Source organism: Clupea harengus, chromosome 9 (genome assembly GCF_900700415.2).
Source record: "Clupea harengus chromosome 9, Ch_v2.0.2, whole genome shotgun sequence".
Classification (NCBI taxonomy): Eukaryota; Metazoa; Chordata; class Actinopteri; order Clupeiformes; family Clupeidae; genus Clupea; species Clupea harengus.
The window spans coordinates 21,481,791-21,499,232 of NC_045160.1; the positions used below are offsets into that span (position 1 = coordinate 21,481,791).

The window sequence follows — 17,442 nt, forward strand, 5'->3', positions numbered from 1 at the left end:
TGTATATGTGTGGGTGCTTGTGTGTGCGTGTGTGTGTGTGTGTGTGTGTGTGGGCAGAGGCAGGGCTATGTATGTGTGGGTGCTTGTGTGTGCGTGCGTGCGTGTGTGTGTGTGTGTGTGTGTGTGTGTGTGTGTGTGTGTGTGTGTGTGTGTGTGTGTGTGTGTGTGTGGTCAGAGGCAGGGCTGGTTTAGCTTGGTTTGGGTTGTAGACGTGTCTGCCTGCCCCTGAAGCACAGGGCAGCAGCTCACAATAACTCGTGCAAATAGTTGAAAGATGCTTGTGTCCTCACACTATTCTTCTATGTGTGTGTGTGTTTGTGTGTGTGTGTGTGTCTGTCTGTAATACCATGCCAAACATCAGGGCCTTAAGGCCGTTTTATGGTTCTACGACTGTGTTACGGACGGATAGATGGATTAGACAGGCTCACGAACATTTATGGTTATCCGATGGTTGTGGGAAAAATACATCTGAAGGGATTTGGAGGTGTCTGAGCCAGCTATCTAATGTTGGCATACTACTACCAACAAGGTAAACAGCGATGTGTTGACGGATTGACGGAGTCGGGATAGTTACAAGATTTGGGAGGTGCACGTCAGGCCACGGAGAGGTGCTCGGAGAGGGTTTGCAACGTCGGAGAGGGCTCTCCGTGTCTCCGTGTCTCAGAAAACAGACGACCATAAATTGGCCTTTAGTTTGCAGCTCTCTAGGCTCTCTACACTATCTAGTCAAGGACTTCTTGTTGCTAACACACACTTCCAAAGACAGCTGGTTAATGTGTCTGTTAGCAGGAACACATCAGGTGCTAACCTGGCCACTCTGTGAGGACACACACACACACACAGACACACGCACAGACACACACCCACACAAACACACACACACACACACACAGACACACGCACACACACACACACACACACACACACAGTTTCACATGCCATTAGCTCAGGCTAAACATTGTGATGGTTTTAGTTTGTTAGGGCTACTGAAGGTGTGAAGGTTTCAGTATCCTGTGAATTTGAATAGTTTATTCTCTGTTGACCACTCACACACACACACACACACAATCACACACACACAATCACACACACACACACACAGACAGTGTTGGCTCCTCTTGTCAGCATTTTATGGTGTGTCTTTTTCACACCTCCTGAGCTCACTATGGTCCTCGGAGGCGGGGGGGGACCCCATTCCCTTGGGAACCTGGTAGGGGGTCTATCCTTCTGTGTATGTGTGTGTGTGTGTGTGTGTGTGTGTGTGTGTGTGTGTGTGTGTGTGTGTGTGTGTGTACGTGTCCTATGCATTCACTGCAGTGTCACAAACACACACAATCTCAAAGGAAGGCATCCAGGCAGACAAGCGGCACAAAAGGCTCTTTAGGGCAGCTTTGGCTGACTGTTTCATACGACGGAACCGCAGAAAGAGAACCGTTCTCATTCTCTCGTTCTGTCTGTGTGGTTTTTTTGAGAGAGGAAAAGAGAGCGCTCTAATTGGCTCGCCAGTGGCCATGGGCCCCGACCTGACGTGAGCTCAGACCAATCTGTCACTGTCACAGACTCCACCCTGACAATGGAGCACAATGCGACAGGAGCTAGTCTGCGGGCGCCAGCACTGTGTGCCTGGTGCGTGTGTGTGTGTGTGTGTGTGTGTGTGTGTGTGTGTGTGTGTGTGTGTGTGTGTGTGTGTGTGTATGTGTGTCTCTGAGTAAACACGGCTGCGCAGTCACACCGCAGCGGTTTCTGAAGAGACGAGTGCAGTCGTCATCATTCTACCAGTACCATTACACCCTCGAGGTACCCCAGGATGTCTTACAAGAGTAGTCAAGAAGGGTGTGAGTGTCTGGGGTCACAAGTGTAGTCAAGAAGGGTGTGAGTGTCTGGGTCAGACATATTAAAAGGTGAACCCACAATGGGAGGTTGATCTGTTATGCCTTCTGCAACACCACAAAAATGTGTGTCTGCGTGTGTCTCAAATCAAGACATTTACTGGAACAAGCCAGTCTCACGCCCCCTGCTGGCTGTTTGTGGGAACAGCAGGCAGAGTGCTGTATCACCAGGCCAACCCCATGCCTGCCCCCCTGTCCCCCCCTGCCTGCGCCAGCCTCTCCTGGCAGAGCCCCCAGGGGTAGCCAGCCATGTGGAAGAGCTGCAGATATGTGAGCAGGAACCAGGCCTGATCGCACCGGCCAGCAAAACACACGGACAACACACTGGCCGCTGCAAGGGCAGTTTGACTGGATCTGTAGGAATAGATTTTAAATGTGTGTGTACGGTTATTGACTCAACATGGATATCAGATGTTGTTGGTACGATTAACACACATTTACTCGAATAAATCTGCTCTCTGGACTGCAGTCTTTTGCTTAAAGACATTTTTCTGTATGTGTCAGTTAGGTCAGTTAAGGACTCTGAGGTAAAAGAGTATAAATTCAGTTTATTTTAGCTAGCCTAAACCAGTGAACTCCCAGGCAGTGTTTTGTCACACACACAGGCACCTGTCCTGTAAAGATAACCACTGACATTAATTCAGCCATTAACTGAACAAAAGGTTCCTCTCTTGAGGCACACACATTCTGTGACCTTTCAGGTGTTTGTGCTTACGGTAGTTGACTGATGCTGCTGCATAGAAGTCAATAGGCATGAGGGGAAAAATTACTGGAGGCAAAAGCCGATATCCCTCCCAACACTGCCATCTAGTGGACATCCGGAGTAGTGCCAATCTCTCAATGCTCTTTCTAGGGTAGGGTTTCGAAATTAGTCACAAGGTATATTCAGAGCAACTCTGCCAGTAGCTGAAGAAACTTTCAAACTTTCAAGGAATTCATATTTTTTTGGTAGAATTTTTATGGGTTTTAACAGAATGACAGGCAAAGAACCCACAAAAGCTCAAGGCTCTTTCCAATGCATTCTCTCCTTCAAGAGAGTATTTTTTTGGCCTCCACACAGTCAGATAGGTACTTTATTTATCCTGAGGGAAATTTAGGGCTGGAGTTGTGTTGTTATGTGCACTGAGCTCAGTGTAAAGTGTATTGAGTATAAGTATAGTGTCCAGTTTATATAGCTAATATTCGCCCCCTTGTTGCGGGTCCTTCATGCCCCAGCCCCTGGAAGCCCTCTATGGTTAGTTTGGGATTCTCCAGTCGTTGTGGTTTCTTTTTGGTCTCGGAAAAATGGTCTATGTCCTCATCTTGGCCTTGGCCATAGACATACGGTACGTCTGTGTCTTGACGCCAAGTGTTAGATTTATTTATTTTTAATTCGATAAATATGCGTATGCAAGTCTACATAAAGTGTGATTCCAGTTCACAGTGTACATTTCCTGCAGTGTTGCTGTGTAACACTCTAACCTCGTCTCTAAGCACTCCCTCCTGCGGGTGTAGTGTTGCTGTGTAACACTCTAACCCCGTCTCTAAGCACTCCCTCCTGCGGGTGTAGTGTTGCTGTGTAACACTCAAACCCCGTCTCTAAGCACTCCCTCCTGCGGGTGTGTAGTGTTGCTGTGCTTCACGCTGGGCCGCTCTCTACAGTCATCTCTGTGGTGTGTAGTGCTGTTGTGTGTGTGTGTCCAGGTCTCTTACCACACCTGTGTGTTTCCCCACGGCAGGCGTGTAGTGCTGTTGTGTGTGTGTGTGTCCAGGTCTCTTACCGGCAGGCGTGTAGTGCTGTTGTGTGTGTGTGTGTCCAGGTCTCTTACCGGCAGGCGTGTAGTGCTGTTGTGTGTGTGTGTGTGTCCAGGTCTCTTACCACACCTGTGTGTTTCCCCACGGCAGGCCCAGAAGAATGAGAGAGAGTCCATCCGGCAGAAGCTCGCCCTGGGCAGCTTCTTCGACGACGGACCCGGGATCTACACCAGCTGCAGCAAGAGTGGCAAACCCAGTCTGTCTTCACGGTAGGACTCTCTGTGTGTGTGTGTGTGTGTGTGTGTGTGTGTGTGTGTTTGTGTGTGTGTGTGTGTTTGTGTGTGTGTGTGTGTGCGTGTGTGTGTGTGTGTGTGTGTGTGTGTTTGTGTGTTTGTGTGTTTGTGTATGCGTCTTTGGGTACCTAGAAAAGCGCTATATAAGTTATAATTATATAAGTATTATTATTATTATTATTATTATGTGTTTGAGTGCGTGTTTTTAAAGTCAAAGCGAAAGACAGGAATGAAACCATTTTCTCTGAATCTATCATCTTCACTGAATATGAATATGTTACCAGGGTGTATAGTGTCAACAGTTGAGAGACTTGAGGACATTTAGTGCGGGTTTATATCTGTCCTTATTTAATTAGCATGCTGGAAAGAAAGAAATGACTGTTGTCACGTAATGCCTAAAACAGCCAAACTACATTTCATGTCATTTTCTGTCATTTTTCTCTTCCAAAAGTAAAGTGCTGTTAAGGTGTGTGTGTGTGTGTGTGTGTGTGTGTGTGTGTGTGTGTGTGTGTGTGTGTGAATCATTAGGATCACAGGTTGTGAGGTCGCGTCAGTGCAACTGTACCATGGACTCCCCCCAGTAGAGGCCTAATGAGAGGATGGTCTCGCATGAACTCACAGTATCGTTGCCCTTTAGCCTCGGTGCCATGACTGAGTCTGGGAGCGTCTAATGACGGTGGAGCACATTCCTGCTCCCGCTTTCATTGGAGGGTCTGATCTCAGTGCATATACGTTTCCCTGAAAGCCCGCCAGAAATCTTGGGGGGATTTTGCACACGAGGGAGTTTTGTTTGTTATTTTTGGTTGACAAGCATTCGCATTTTTTTATCACCTTTTCTGACCCCAGCTTATACCAAAAATACAGAGAGAGTGAAAGAAAGAATATGTGTGTGTTTGTGTGTGAGAGAGAGAGATGACAGTAAGTGACGAGAAATAGAAACTGCACAGTGTGTCTGTGTGTGTGTGTGTGTGTGTGTGTGTGTGTGTGTGTGTGTGTGTGTGTGTGTGTGTGTGTGTGTGTGTGTGTGTGTGTGTGTGTGTGTGTGTGTGTGTGTGTGTTTGGGTTAGACCACGGGTCTGACACACACCGACCGCAGCCCTGGCATTTGAAAAGGCAAAGGTCATTCACGGGCAGTGTCTCTGAGCGCAGAGGAGAGTAAAGGGTGGACATTCAGGGAAGACACAGAGGACTTCCTCAAACCTACACATCCCAGAAGACAAGTCACAAGTCTTTTATTGTCAGATGCACAGAAGAGGCCCTCTTTCCCCTGCACTACTTCCCTCATGTCCCCCATCCAAACCCCAGGCCTGATGGGAAGCCTGCTAGGGTTCTGAAAAGGTCCCCTAGTTTAGAGGTTGGGAGGTAGATGTGCATGCTGCTGTTTGTGTGTGTGTGTGTGTGAGTGTGTGTGTGTGTGTGTGTGTGTGTGTGTGTGTGTGTGTGTGTGTGGGTTCGACCACAGGTATGACACACACCGACCGCAGCCCTGGCATCTGAAAAGGCAAAGGTCATTCACGGGCAGTGTCTCTGAGCGCAGAGGAGAGTAAAGGGTGGACATTAAGGGAAGACACAGAGGACTTCCTCAAACCTACACATCCCAGAAGAGGCCCTCTTCCCCCTGCACTACCTCCCTCATGTCCCCCATCCAAACCCCAGGCCTGATGGGAAGCCTGCTAGGGTTCTGAAAAGGTCCCCTAGTTTTGAGGTTGGGAGGTAGATGTGCATGCTGCTGTGTCTGGTCAAAAACAAACAAGCAAACATCACAAATGAATGATCTCGTCACAAATGAATGATCTCAATGATCTTTGAGTCTCATTTTCACCATGTACAAAACCTTTAAAAAGAGAGAATCTGTTCGGAAATAAGATTGAATTCAACAGGAGAAATTGTTGGGGGTTTTTTAAACACAAAATAAAACAATTGCAGTTGGGGTTATTAATTCATTATTTATTATTTTGAAACTATAAAATTGATTTGTCACTCAAAATAATTGAAATTGGAAAATGTTATACATTCAAAAGCGCTGCAGAGAAGAGAAACGACTTGAACATATCCATAGGTCCATTGCGGAATCATTTATTCATAGCTCCCCTGAAACATTATTTAATCATTCAAGTTCTCCCAAGCTTAATTACAGCAGCTCTGCCTACAGCTGCTTCCTAATGCCATTAACTGTATCCGAGGTCTCTGAGATAACCAGTGCAGCCGTAGGCATGTTAGATTAATGGGTGGAAGTTCCCTAAGCTGAGCTTTCCTGTAAATCTTGGGGGATATTTGTGATAATGACCATTGTGCTATGTGAAAGTTGACATGGTCACTTCTGCCTCATCTGTTCTGCCTTTAAATCTGTTCTAGAGTCAAATTTATTTGTCATATGACAGAGAAAAAAAACACCATCCTGTGAGAATGCGTGCGAGGGCTGGTTCAGAAGCCCCTTGCTTGCGTGAGGGGGGGAGGAGGTGAGTGAAACTAGTCAAGGTGTATGCAGCCCCCCTCCTCCACGCGTCACTGCCTCGGTCAGGTCTCTGAGCGTTTGAATCATTTCTGTACGACCTCATCATGTGATAACTCTTCAGAGCACCTCCCTGTGCTCTAGGTGAGCTCACACTGACTAGACCTTTCCTCTGAAGATGGGGCTCATTTTAGGGGGCTCTCGGTGAACTCCGACCTCTCCTCTGAAGATGGTGGTCATTTTAAGGTGCTCTCCGTGAACTCCGACCTCTCCTCTGAAGAGGGTGGTCATGTTAGGGTGCTCCAACTGGTTGGTCTGCCATGATTTGATAAGGGCCTTTTTGCATTCCCTCATCCAACATCTCAATTTTTACTCTCTCCATTTCTTTTGCTCTTTCCCTCTTTCTCTCTCTCTCTCTCTCTTCCTCTCGCTCTCTCGCTCTCTCTCTCCCCCCTGTTCTCGCTCCCTGCCTGATCAAAAAAAAACATCAGCACCTAAATTATTTCTCTCTACACAAATCCAGATCTTAGGGACAGCACAGCTTTTCATCAGAGAAGGTTTGGACTTCTGGGTAGTTGGGTGGTCATGACAACAAAGAAGAAGCAATGATGAATAAACCTGAAATCCCAACCCCAGCTTAATTTACGTTAAGGCGTTGAGATGTGCCGACAGGGAGCTGTCGGCACATCTCAGAGGGCTGGGCGATTCATAGAATTTCAATTTGAATTACAATTATTATAAATCGAGCGCAGCCCTTTCCGTTCCTTTTGCTTGCACCCCTCCCTAAATGCCCAGACTTACTAGCCAGGCATGTTTAGTTCAGCTCGAGCCAAGATGACAGAAAGGGAGCCTTCGGTCAACAAGACAGTTCAAACCGTTTCAGCTGTAATCACAGCTTTGAGGATATCCTTTACCAACCCTACAAACACAAGTGTCATACTGTTCTTATACAACAGTTCTACTACTGACAAATTGAGTTTGGAGACACCAGATTGTGTCGATTTTGTTTATTCATTCTCTGCCCTAAAAACAAGTTCTGCGTTTTCGGCGTCAATACCGTCACTCTGCTGCCAAGTCAAGTCAGAGAGGCTATTTGTGCACATTCATTTGTACACTCACCTGTCTTCATATTACATGTTCATTTCAACATCCCCCCTACTCCATTTGGTCCCTTTCCTCACTCGGAAACTGTCAACTGTAAGGTTATAAAATCACTGCCTACCATTCCACTCTCTTGCTTTGAATGAATGAATGTGTTGACGTCGTACAATTCTACAGTTCTAAATTCCAAAGTATATCATTACCAGCAGTGAAGGTTGTTCCCGGATGTCCTCACTCATGGAATGCGTCTTGTCTAATCAGAAACTAATAAATAGTTCGACCAGATGAATTTTTTTTTTTTTATTTAAATGTTTTGCAGGAAAATCCACTGTTAAAAAAGACAAATAAAAAAAATTCAACAAATGCATTTTGTTTTTAAGTCAATGAGTAATCGCGTTAAATAATCGTGATCTCAACATTGACCAAAATGATCGTGATTTTTATATTTTTTCTCCATAATCGAGCAGCCCTTAGATCTTCCCCTGATCCACATCCTCTACCTCTACCTTTGCTCAGGGAGAGCACCTGGCTGCATCTACAGGGAGGGAAAGCTTTGAGAGAGCTGGCCTCGCTGTTTCACATCCTTGTTGGCCTTGTCGCTCTGTGTTTTCCCCAAAGGCTGCACGAAGGTGCAATGCCAGAGAGAGGGCTATGGCTGAGAGACTGATATGGCTGAGAGAGTGCTATGGTTGTACCGTGTTAGCGTGTAGTTGTTTGGTTCATCTCATGAAATTTCAGTTTAACGTCAACAGTTTAACTTCAAAATATCGGAATAGCTCCAATAAGAAGCCTCCGCTCCCTGAAACTGACCAGGGATGCACCATGTTGTACCATGTGTCATCGGTGAAACTACCAACCTAGTCCCTTTTGTTCCCTGAAACTCCACACAAATTGAAACAACAGTTTGTTCACCAAAGGTGTAATAATGTTAATGATGTAGTACAGTGCAGAGCCGCTGTTGCTATCGAGGCTTCAGGCCTGTTGCCGAGGCACCTGTCACCATAGTAACTTGAAGTGTCTCAGCAAGGCAGTTGTTGATGGCGAAAGCTCAGGTGTCTGGCCAATTCAGGTTCTTTTTGCAGTTTAAGCGTTTTTAGCAATGCAGTAGTTAGCATAGCAGTTTCAGGTTGCTGTCAAAGCCATGTCCATAGCAGCTTCAGTTTCTCTCACCATGTAAGTTGTTGTTATGGCAATTTCAGGTGTCTCACTATGTCAATTGTTGCTTTAATGCCTTCAGATGTCTTACTATCAGTTGATGCTATAGCTAATTTAATTATGTCACTATGGCGACTGTTGCTGTGGTAACTTATTGTATTCCTTCTGTGTGTCTCTCCTCAGGCTGCAGAGCGGGATGAACCTCCAGATCTGTTTTGTGAACGACAGCAGCAGCGACAAAGACAGTGATGCAGATGACAGCAAGACAGAGACCAGTCTGGACACACCACTCTCTCCTATGGTGGGCTTACATACACTATACAGGACTATAAAACAGCAAAAACTGCAATGGAACTCATAACTAAGTGGATTATATTACAGGCTCTAGGGGAAAAACAGACAAAACCGTGTAAAATAGATATCCTCAATCTTTTGTTAATGTCATGAGAGAAATGAACAACCTTTCCTGTGGCACAAATATTCATACTTTCCTAAATAACAATTTCAATATCTCTGTCTATATTGCCAAATTAGGTTAATTGATTTTGATTGAATAATCTAAAAACATGCCATTTTGGTTGCGGTTGCTTGTTAGAGAAGTAATTACCATAGTACTATAAAAAAAAAGAAATGGTTCTCCTCTTCTTCACATCACATCACATCATCGTCCTGTCTTAGTCATGGGAAAAAGGTCTCTTACAAACATATTTTGTCACATTTTTCATTAACACTATGGCCAAAAATGTAGAAATGCCACCATTCTTCTTGGAAACAGCATATATGTGGTCCCCCTAGCTGTTTGCAATGCATGATCGGGTCCCCAGGAAGCGCCCCTTTCCAGTGGTAATTCTGTGATTGTCATTTGTAGACCTGAGCAGATTTCACTACGTCGGATGAGACACGTGATTTCAGCATGTACTTACTCTTTTCAGGAACTGGTGCAAGCCCCCCCCCACCACCCCCTAACAACCACCACTACCACCATAGAAACACACACATTATAGATCAGTACAACTACATTTCATATTACAAACAGTTTTACATGAAGGTACAAGAAACAGTTGTGATGGCTTTGACTAAAGATCCATCGTAAGAAGGAGCTGGATAAGATTATAAGAAGGCTTCACTGTTCGAAACCCAGTGGTCCTTTCACACTTGAGGGATGCGTGAGAAAACAGACAGGCTTCTCATATCATTCCGTCCGAGTGTAAGAAGCAGGGAAATGGGGGATCATATTTGGCCTGCTTCAATTGCAGTTCACATCCTTCACGAATATATGAATACAATCTAAAGAAAGTATTGCCACCGCTCAGGAATATTGTCTGTCTGAGCTCAATGCAGCTTAGATTCAACACTAAGCACAGGCATCAGAAGAACACAGACAGGAACTGAAACATATCTTCTGAAACTCGCTCTTGTCTGTCTCATTAGAATGCATCTGAAATTTGACATTCACAGTACGTATGATAAACCTTAACAAAATTGATATTTGACATGATGACCCTATTTGATTCAATACGATACAAAATGATGTGACGATCACATTGTAGATACAAATGTAGGAGAATATATGATATATATTTACTAAATGTATGGTGACATATATACCTTCAACACATTGGAAATATGCTGAAAACACCTTGGAACTGTAACTCTGATGGACAACGTGTGATGGGTTTGTGTTTGTGTATAATATCTCTCTCACTCTCTCTCTCTCTTTTCTGTCTGTCTAACTCCTTCTCTCTCTGTCTGTCTGTCTCCCTCCTTCTCTCTCTCACTCTCTCTCTCTCTCTCTTTTCTGTCTGTCTCCTTCTCCCTCTCTCTCTCTCTGTCTGTCCTACAGAGCAAGCAGAGCTCGTCCTACTCGGACCGGGACACCACGGAGGAGGACTCAGAGTCTCTGGAGGACATGGACTTTGTGAGCCGTCAGAAGAAGCTGCAGGCGGAGGCCAAGCTGGCGCTGGCGATGGCCAAACCCATGGCCAAGATGCAGGTGGAGGTGGAGAAGCAGAATCGCAAAAAGTCCCCCGTCGCCGACCTGGTAAGAGAAAAAAACACTTGCATGTGCACACCGATACAGAGAGAGAGAGAGAGGAAGAGAGAGAGAGAAAGAGAGAGAGAGAGAGAAAGAGAGAGAGAGAGAGAGAGAGAGGAAGACATGTTCACACACAGAGAAAGAGAGACAGAGACAGAGAGAGAAAGAGAGAATCTCACTATTTTTCATCCCTTCTCTCTCTGTCCACACACTCTCATTCCTGTCCCGTGTAGTCTCTGCACACATCGGTCTTCCCCTGAGGTCTGTATGGTCGTCTCAATGGTCACGGTTTGCATGATGCAAGCAGGGCCTCCACCTTTAAGTGTGGCTACAAGAATGGCTTGTGGCTACAAGTGGCTACGGTATGGATTTTTTCTTACCACGGTGAAGAAGCAACATATTCCCACAGTTTGGCTCTTTTAAACTAAACTAAAGGTCACTAGCAGCAGCAGGCTAGTACCATTTTGACCAACAGTTTTGATTCAGCACTCCTTGGGATTTCTTCCTAGTTCCAACTGTGTTTTTTGACAAATGGAAACCAAAACCAGTATAGGCTGACGGTGGTGCTGTGGAAGAGGAGAGAAAAGGGACTCTACACACTTTTAAAGATCTTACAAGGAACCCACTGTACATTACTACAACACGGCCAGCGACAACGTTGCCGTGGAAACCACATAGTGTCTAAAGTAACTTGTGTGCTCTGACACAGGCAAGCTATAGTAAAATAATATTTTATTAAAGGTCGATGTAAAACAAAGCCAAAATGTATAGGAACTACATTCGTGACCATTGGTGAATTGAATAATGTCATCCGGCTGGCATCAACTATACGCGCACATTAGCTTACCACATAAGATAAGTATTTTCGCTATGCAATTGCACTTAAGATGGAATCGATTTCTGTACTCAAGCCAAAAAAAGAATTAATGATAATCAGACACACACAAAAGAAATCCCACAAATGTTTAATGGGCTGTCCCTCCCCCTCACATGCGAAGCTGAAGTGATCAGCAACTGAAACGTTTTGACAGTCAGTGATGATAACTAAATAATGATTATTTCGTTAATGTTTCATATCACACACCATATGCACTCCTGTAAGTTTCACCAGCAAAAAAAAAAAAAAGAAAAGATTTCGGTGCTGACGGTTCTGAGCTCAACCCCGCGCTAGGCATCACATGACCGCAGCATTGCGATGTTGCAAGTGTGTGTACTGCCAGTGTGTGTACTGCCAGTGTGTGTACTGCCGTAGAATGGTGGTTTTATGTATGAGCACATTTTTCTCCTGTACTCATGACATCACTTCTTCTTTGGTGATGTCATGCAACTGTTGTTTACACTCGTCCACAGTGAAACTCACACGTTCGTGTGCAAACTCAAACAAACACACCCAAACACAAACACACACACACGTGCAAACTCAAACACACACATACACACACACACACACCCAGGAGGCACTGGTGTGGTTGCCCAGGGCTGTGCGCTCAGACGCCAGAGCAGATAAGACTGAAAGCTAGAGACCACAGAGCACAACCTGGGAGGGAACAGCAGCTCTTTCAAACAAAATGGCAACCCCACATTTTCAGCTCCACTGAATGAAGAAGATATACATAAATAAGAAGACTTTGACTTTTAGTGTCTTTTCATTTACAGTTATTAGTACACAAAACAGCCATAGCAACATGAGAGAGCGAGAGAGAGAGAGAGAGAAAGAGAGAGAGAGAGAGAGAGAGAGAGAGAGAGAGCGAGAGAGAGAGAGAGCAGGTGTTTCATATGTTCAGTCATTTGATGATTATGAAATAAAAAAAGTTAATTGTAATAAAATTCAAAAGAGTTTATTTTAACAACAGTGTTCCAGTGTGCATTAAGGTTTCATTGTTAGGCTCTCACAGTAACTTAAGTCACTTTATGAAAGATATTGTCTGACTGAACTCATCGTTACTATACTGCAAGAATCTCCCCATTATATATATAACGTGAACACTCATCAACAGCCCACCTAGCCTTTAGGAAACAGCTTTACCCTGTGCTGCTCATTTCCTGTTCCAGCGTGTCCACTGGGGTAGTTCTCAGTGACGGTCAGTGTAGTCACCTGCCTGCTAAATGTCACTCTCACAGTTCTGTCATCAACCCTCTCTGGAATCTCTTAGTTTTCTTTCTGTCTTATTTTATTTTGCGTAGTTGCCCACTGACTCTGGATCAGGACCCCCTGGGGCTCATCTCAATCTCAGTCTCAATCATCAGTTACAGTCTGCATACGGCAGTTAACTCATTAAACATCAGTGACATCAGTAGAACACGTTTTATTTTTTGGGATTACATCATGAAAAATATGAAATACCAGAAGCCATCTTAACTGAGCTCAACTCAGCACTATAAACTTGGCAGGCGGACACCTAACAACTAGAGACTTGATGACCTCACACTCACACAAACCACACTTTTTCTCTCACTCAATATCCTCTCTGCCTCCCCCTGTTTCTCTCCCCCCTCTCTCTCTCTCTCACTCTACCGCCTCCTCTGTTACTGTCTGTCACGTGTCTTCGTACATGACGCCGTGTTGATAGCGTCAGCTTTCAGCGCCCACGGAAGCTTCCTAGCACTGTCACACTACGTAATCACACAAACACATACACACACACACATTTACACATACACATTTACACACACACACACATATGCATTAACACACATGCAAAAAAAAACCTACCCATTTGTCCACCAAAACAGGGATAAAGTCCCTGTTGAAAGAGAGTCAGAAGAGAAAAGTGAAAGTGAAAGCAAAGTGTGGGCAGGAGTCCAGCGCTCGCTCAGAGCCTCATGAGTGGTGGTGGGGGGGGGGGGGGGGGGGGGGGGGGGGGGGTTCTCCCTCCCCATGAGAGCGTGACAAATCCCAGAATGCACCACGAGGAACCATAGAGGTGGAGGCTGAGCGGGGAAGAGACACGTGTAGCAGGAAGGACCAAACACACACACCACGTGAAACACACACAATACACACACAACACATAACACACACAACACACACACACACCACATGTAATATATACACTACACAAAACACACGGCACACAACACACACGCAACACAGACACACCACATGTAATACACACACCGCATGTAACATGCACAATACAAACACCACACGTAACACTGCACAGCACACACACCACACGTTTTCAAAAACATTCAAATCTGAACCGTTTTTCTCCTCAAACCACACACAGTCGTCAAAATAATGATCATCAAATAGACATGAACTACTTTAGTGTGTAGTTATAGTTAGTAATTAATAATTATCATCAAATAGACATTTACTACTTTAGTGTCTAGTTATAGTTAGTAATTAATAATTATCATCAAACCGATATTTACTACTGCAGTCCCTAGTTCAAACTGAGACCAGGCTCCAAAGTGACAGAGCTAAGTAGCATGTCTTACTGCTGCAGTCTCAGGGAAATACAGACATGTGCAATCGAAAGAAAAAAAAATGAATTCTAAAACCTTGCGCAGTGATGCATAAAGACACATTCATCATGATTGTGATTCAGCATAGAAAAAATTACATCTATTGTGATTCATCACAGAAAAAATTACATTTCTTATTATTCAGCATCCTGTTTGTGGGTTGCATCAGGCCAGATAAGGCCAGGCCACAGTTACCATCACCCACAACAGAGATGTGTATGTTAGTGTGCGCCAGCCGGCAGGGAAATCACCATTTTTTATTGTGTCTTATCTACCTTTGGTAAGATGTCAAGGCAATGTCACCTAGAGAAATTTCCCACACCCACACTCTCACATTTGTTCTTACGCTTGGATGGATGTATAGTAAATTCTTTGCAATGGGTATGTCACATAAACACAGGGAAACGAAACATACATACACACTCACACACACACTCTCACACACACACACACTCTCACACTCACGCACACACACACACACTCACACATACAGACACATACACTTCAACACACCTGAGATTCAGATTATTATCTTGTTGTTTACTTGTTGACGATTGTATAAGTTGGGTTTTAGACTCTAAAAGACTTTTCAACACCTTGGCTCTAAGAAGTAGAAATAATTGAGGGCCAATGATTTTATTGATATAAAGAAACTTTATTTGTTAAGGGGAAAAAATAAATGTATACCATTTGTTGTCATCATGACCTCCAGGGGAGTGAGTGTTGGCTTGAATTTGTGAGGGTGGAGTTCTGATGGTCAGCATTGGGCTTATTACAGTAAGACCGTAAGGGTATTATTTAGTTGCTGTTGTTTTACTTTATGTTTTCTTGGCTGTTGAAGTGTGGTGCACCGGTTGTCCGGTGTTTCTGGTGCTTTCCAGGATGTGTCCCATGATGTTCTTTTGGGTTGAACTATCCAACATATCCACAGACAGTGAAATGTGGAGAAAATTATGTCGTCTTTTTTCCCCCCCTGTGTCTCTCTCTCTCTCTCTCTCTCTCTCTCTCTCTCTCTCTCTCTCAACGAAGAGAGTCACTTCAATAAATCTTCCATTTTGTTGCGAACACCTTCCGTGGAAACACACACACACACACACACACACACACACACACACTCATCCTGAATATTTACAGGGGCGTATACGCACTGGAACAGAACAATGCAACATCATTCTGGTGTCACTGTGACAGCATGGCTGGCACTGACTGATCCTCCATTGGACAGGGGAAACACACACACACACACACACATCCTGGCTGACCCTCCATTGGACAGGGGAAACACACAGTGCGGGGTGCTGCCCAAGACTGACTCAGTGTTAAATATTTTTGTTGTAAAATTTTCAGGAACTGAATTTATGTCTTTTTTGTCATCTTTAATTTCATTATTATTCTCATTGTGCCCCCCCCCCCCCCCCACACACACACACACATCTCCTGCCTGTGTTCCTACACACTGACCACCCTCCAATGCTGCACCACACCAGATGTGTGTGTGTGTGTGGTGCAATAACTTTGTCCTTGTATAGCTTGTAGAGTAAGGCAGTAATAAGTTTGAGGACTCCAGGCAAAGGGATCACGCATGTCATTACACTATCGTTAAACTGTGCTTTACTGATGTGGCTAGAAGCATCAGCTACTGCTAACGTTGTGTTTGTTTCTGTGTGTGTGTGTATGTGTGTGTCTCTGTGTGTGTGTGTGTGTGTGTGTGTGTGTGTGTGTTCCTGTAGTTGCCACATATGCCTCACATCAGTGAGTGCCTGATGAAGAGGAGCCTGAAGCCGTCTGACCTCAGAGACATGACCGTCGGCCAGCTCCAGGTCATCGTCAATGACCTCCACTCACAGATCGAGAGTAAGCACAAGGATTCGCTCACATACACACACACACACACACACACACACACATACACGTATATCCACCCACACACACAAAGAGACATGACCCTCGGCCAACTCCAGGTCATCGTCAACAACATCCACTCACAGATCGAGAATATAAGGATTCGCTCACATACACACACACACACACACACACATACAAACATGCGCACTAACTCATATACACAAACATAAATACAAACCTTACAAATGCCTCAACACACACAGATCATTCACCAATATCTACATAGCAGTCACACCAGATAATTTTTATAGATCATTTCAAATCCTGGAATGCTGCCAAGTAAATCTGTTGTGATTTTGATCCCAAATGAGTGAATGCACATAACATGAGTATGACTGACATGTAGGTGTTCTGTGTCTGTGTGTGTGTGTGTGTGTGTGTGTTCAGGTCTAAATGAGGAGCTCGTGCAGCTGCTACTGATCAGAGATGAGCTCCACATGGAGCAGGACGCTATGCTGGTGGACATCGAAGACCTGACCAGGTAAGATTCACACACACTCTGTCTCTGTCTGTACGTCTCTCTCTCTCCCTCCCTCTCTCTCGCTCTGTCTCTGTCTCTCTCTCTCTCTCTCTCTCTCTCTCTCTGTCTCTTTTCATCTCTCTTTCAGTGTTTTCATCTCTTGCATTGGAGTGATCTTGTGACTATGAGAGATGCCGAGGGGGAATTTGGTTGTACATTTTGTAACTGTATCCTGGTTTGTCTCTCTCTCTCTGTGTGTGTGTGTGTGTGTGTATGTGTGTGTGTGTGTGTGTGTGTCCAGGCATGCCGAGAGCCAGCAGAAACACTTGGCGGAGAAGACCCTCTCCAAATGAAGACTCTTCAACCATACCACCCCTCCCCCAAACTCAGACATACTCCACATTGCTCAATGACCCTGATCCTGACCCTGTCCAAATGCGCCTACCACCTTCTTACATACACACACACACACACCTCATAGAAATGGAGGGAAAGACCCTCTCCAAATAAGGCTACCACCACCTTTACCTATCCACCCCACCCTCCCCCAATCCCCCCCAACTCATCCTCCATACCTGCCACTGATGCCCCCAGCCCAACCCCCCCCCCCCCAACACATCCTCCATATCTGCCACTGATGCCCCCAGCCCAACCCCCCCCCCCCAACACATCCTCCATATCTGCCACTGATGCCCCCAGCCCAACCCCCCCCCCCCCCAACATCCTCCATATCTGCCACTGATGCCCCCAGCCCAACCCCCCCCCCCCCCCCAACACATCCTCCATATCTGCCACTGATGCCCCCAGCCCCCCCCCCCCCCCCCAACACATCCTCCATATCTGCCACTGATGCCCCCACCCCTACCCTGATATTTGCTCCATCTCTCTCCATCACCTCCATCAGTCCAGAAGAGGGCCGCCTCTTTCACTTGCTTCTGTGGTTGTAC

At 45.3% G+C, this 17,442-nt stretch overlaps 1 protein-coding gene across 1 annotated transcript in view; it reads left to right on the forward strand.

The window, feature by feature from the left end:
• schip1 (schwannomin interacting protein 1) overlaps nucleotides 1-17,090 on the forward strand; it is a 296,253-nt gene extending 279,163 nt beyond the window's left edge. The window contains exons 10-15 of the mRNA XM_031573820.2: nucleotides 3,774-3,892; nucleotides 8,808-8,925; nucleotides 10,468-10,665; nucleotides 15,861-15,984; nucleotides 16,423-16,516; nucleotides 16,797-17,090. Coding sequence (XP_031429680.1) covers nucleotides 3,774-3,892; nucleotides 8,808-8,925; nucleotides 10,468-10,665; nucleotides 15,861-15,984; nucleotides 16,423-16,516; nucleotides 16,797-16,848 — 705 coding nt within the window. The 3' untranslated portion in view covers nucleotides 16,849-17,090. The remainder of the gene's footprint in view (nucleotides 1-3,773; nucleotides 3,893-8,807; nucleotides 8,926-10,467; nucleotides 10,666-15,860; nucleotides 15,985-16,422; nucleotides 16,517-16,796) is intronic.
• Nucleotides 17,091-17,442: the final 352 nt, after the last annotated feature.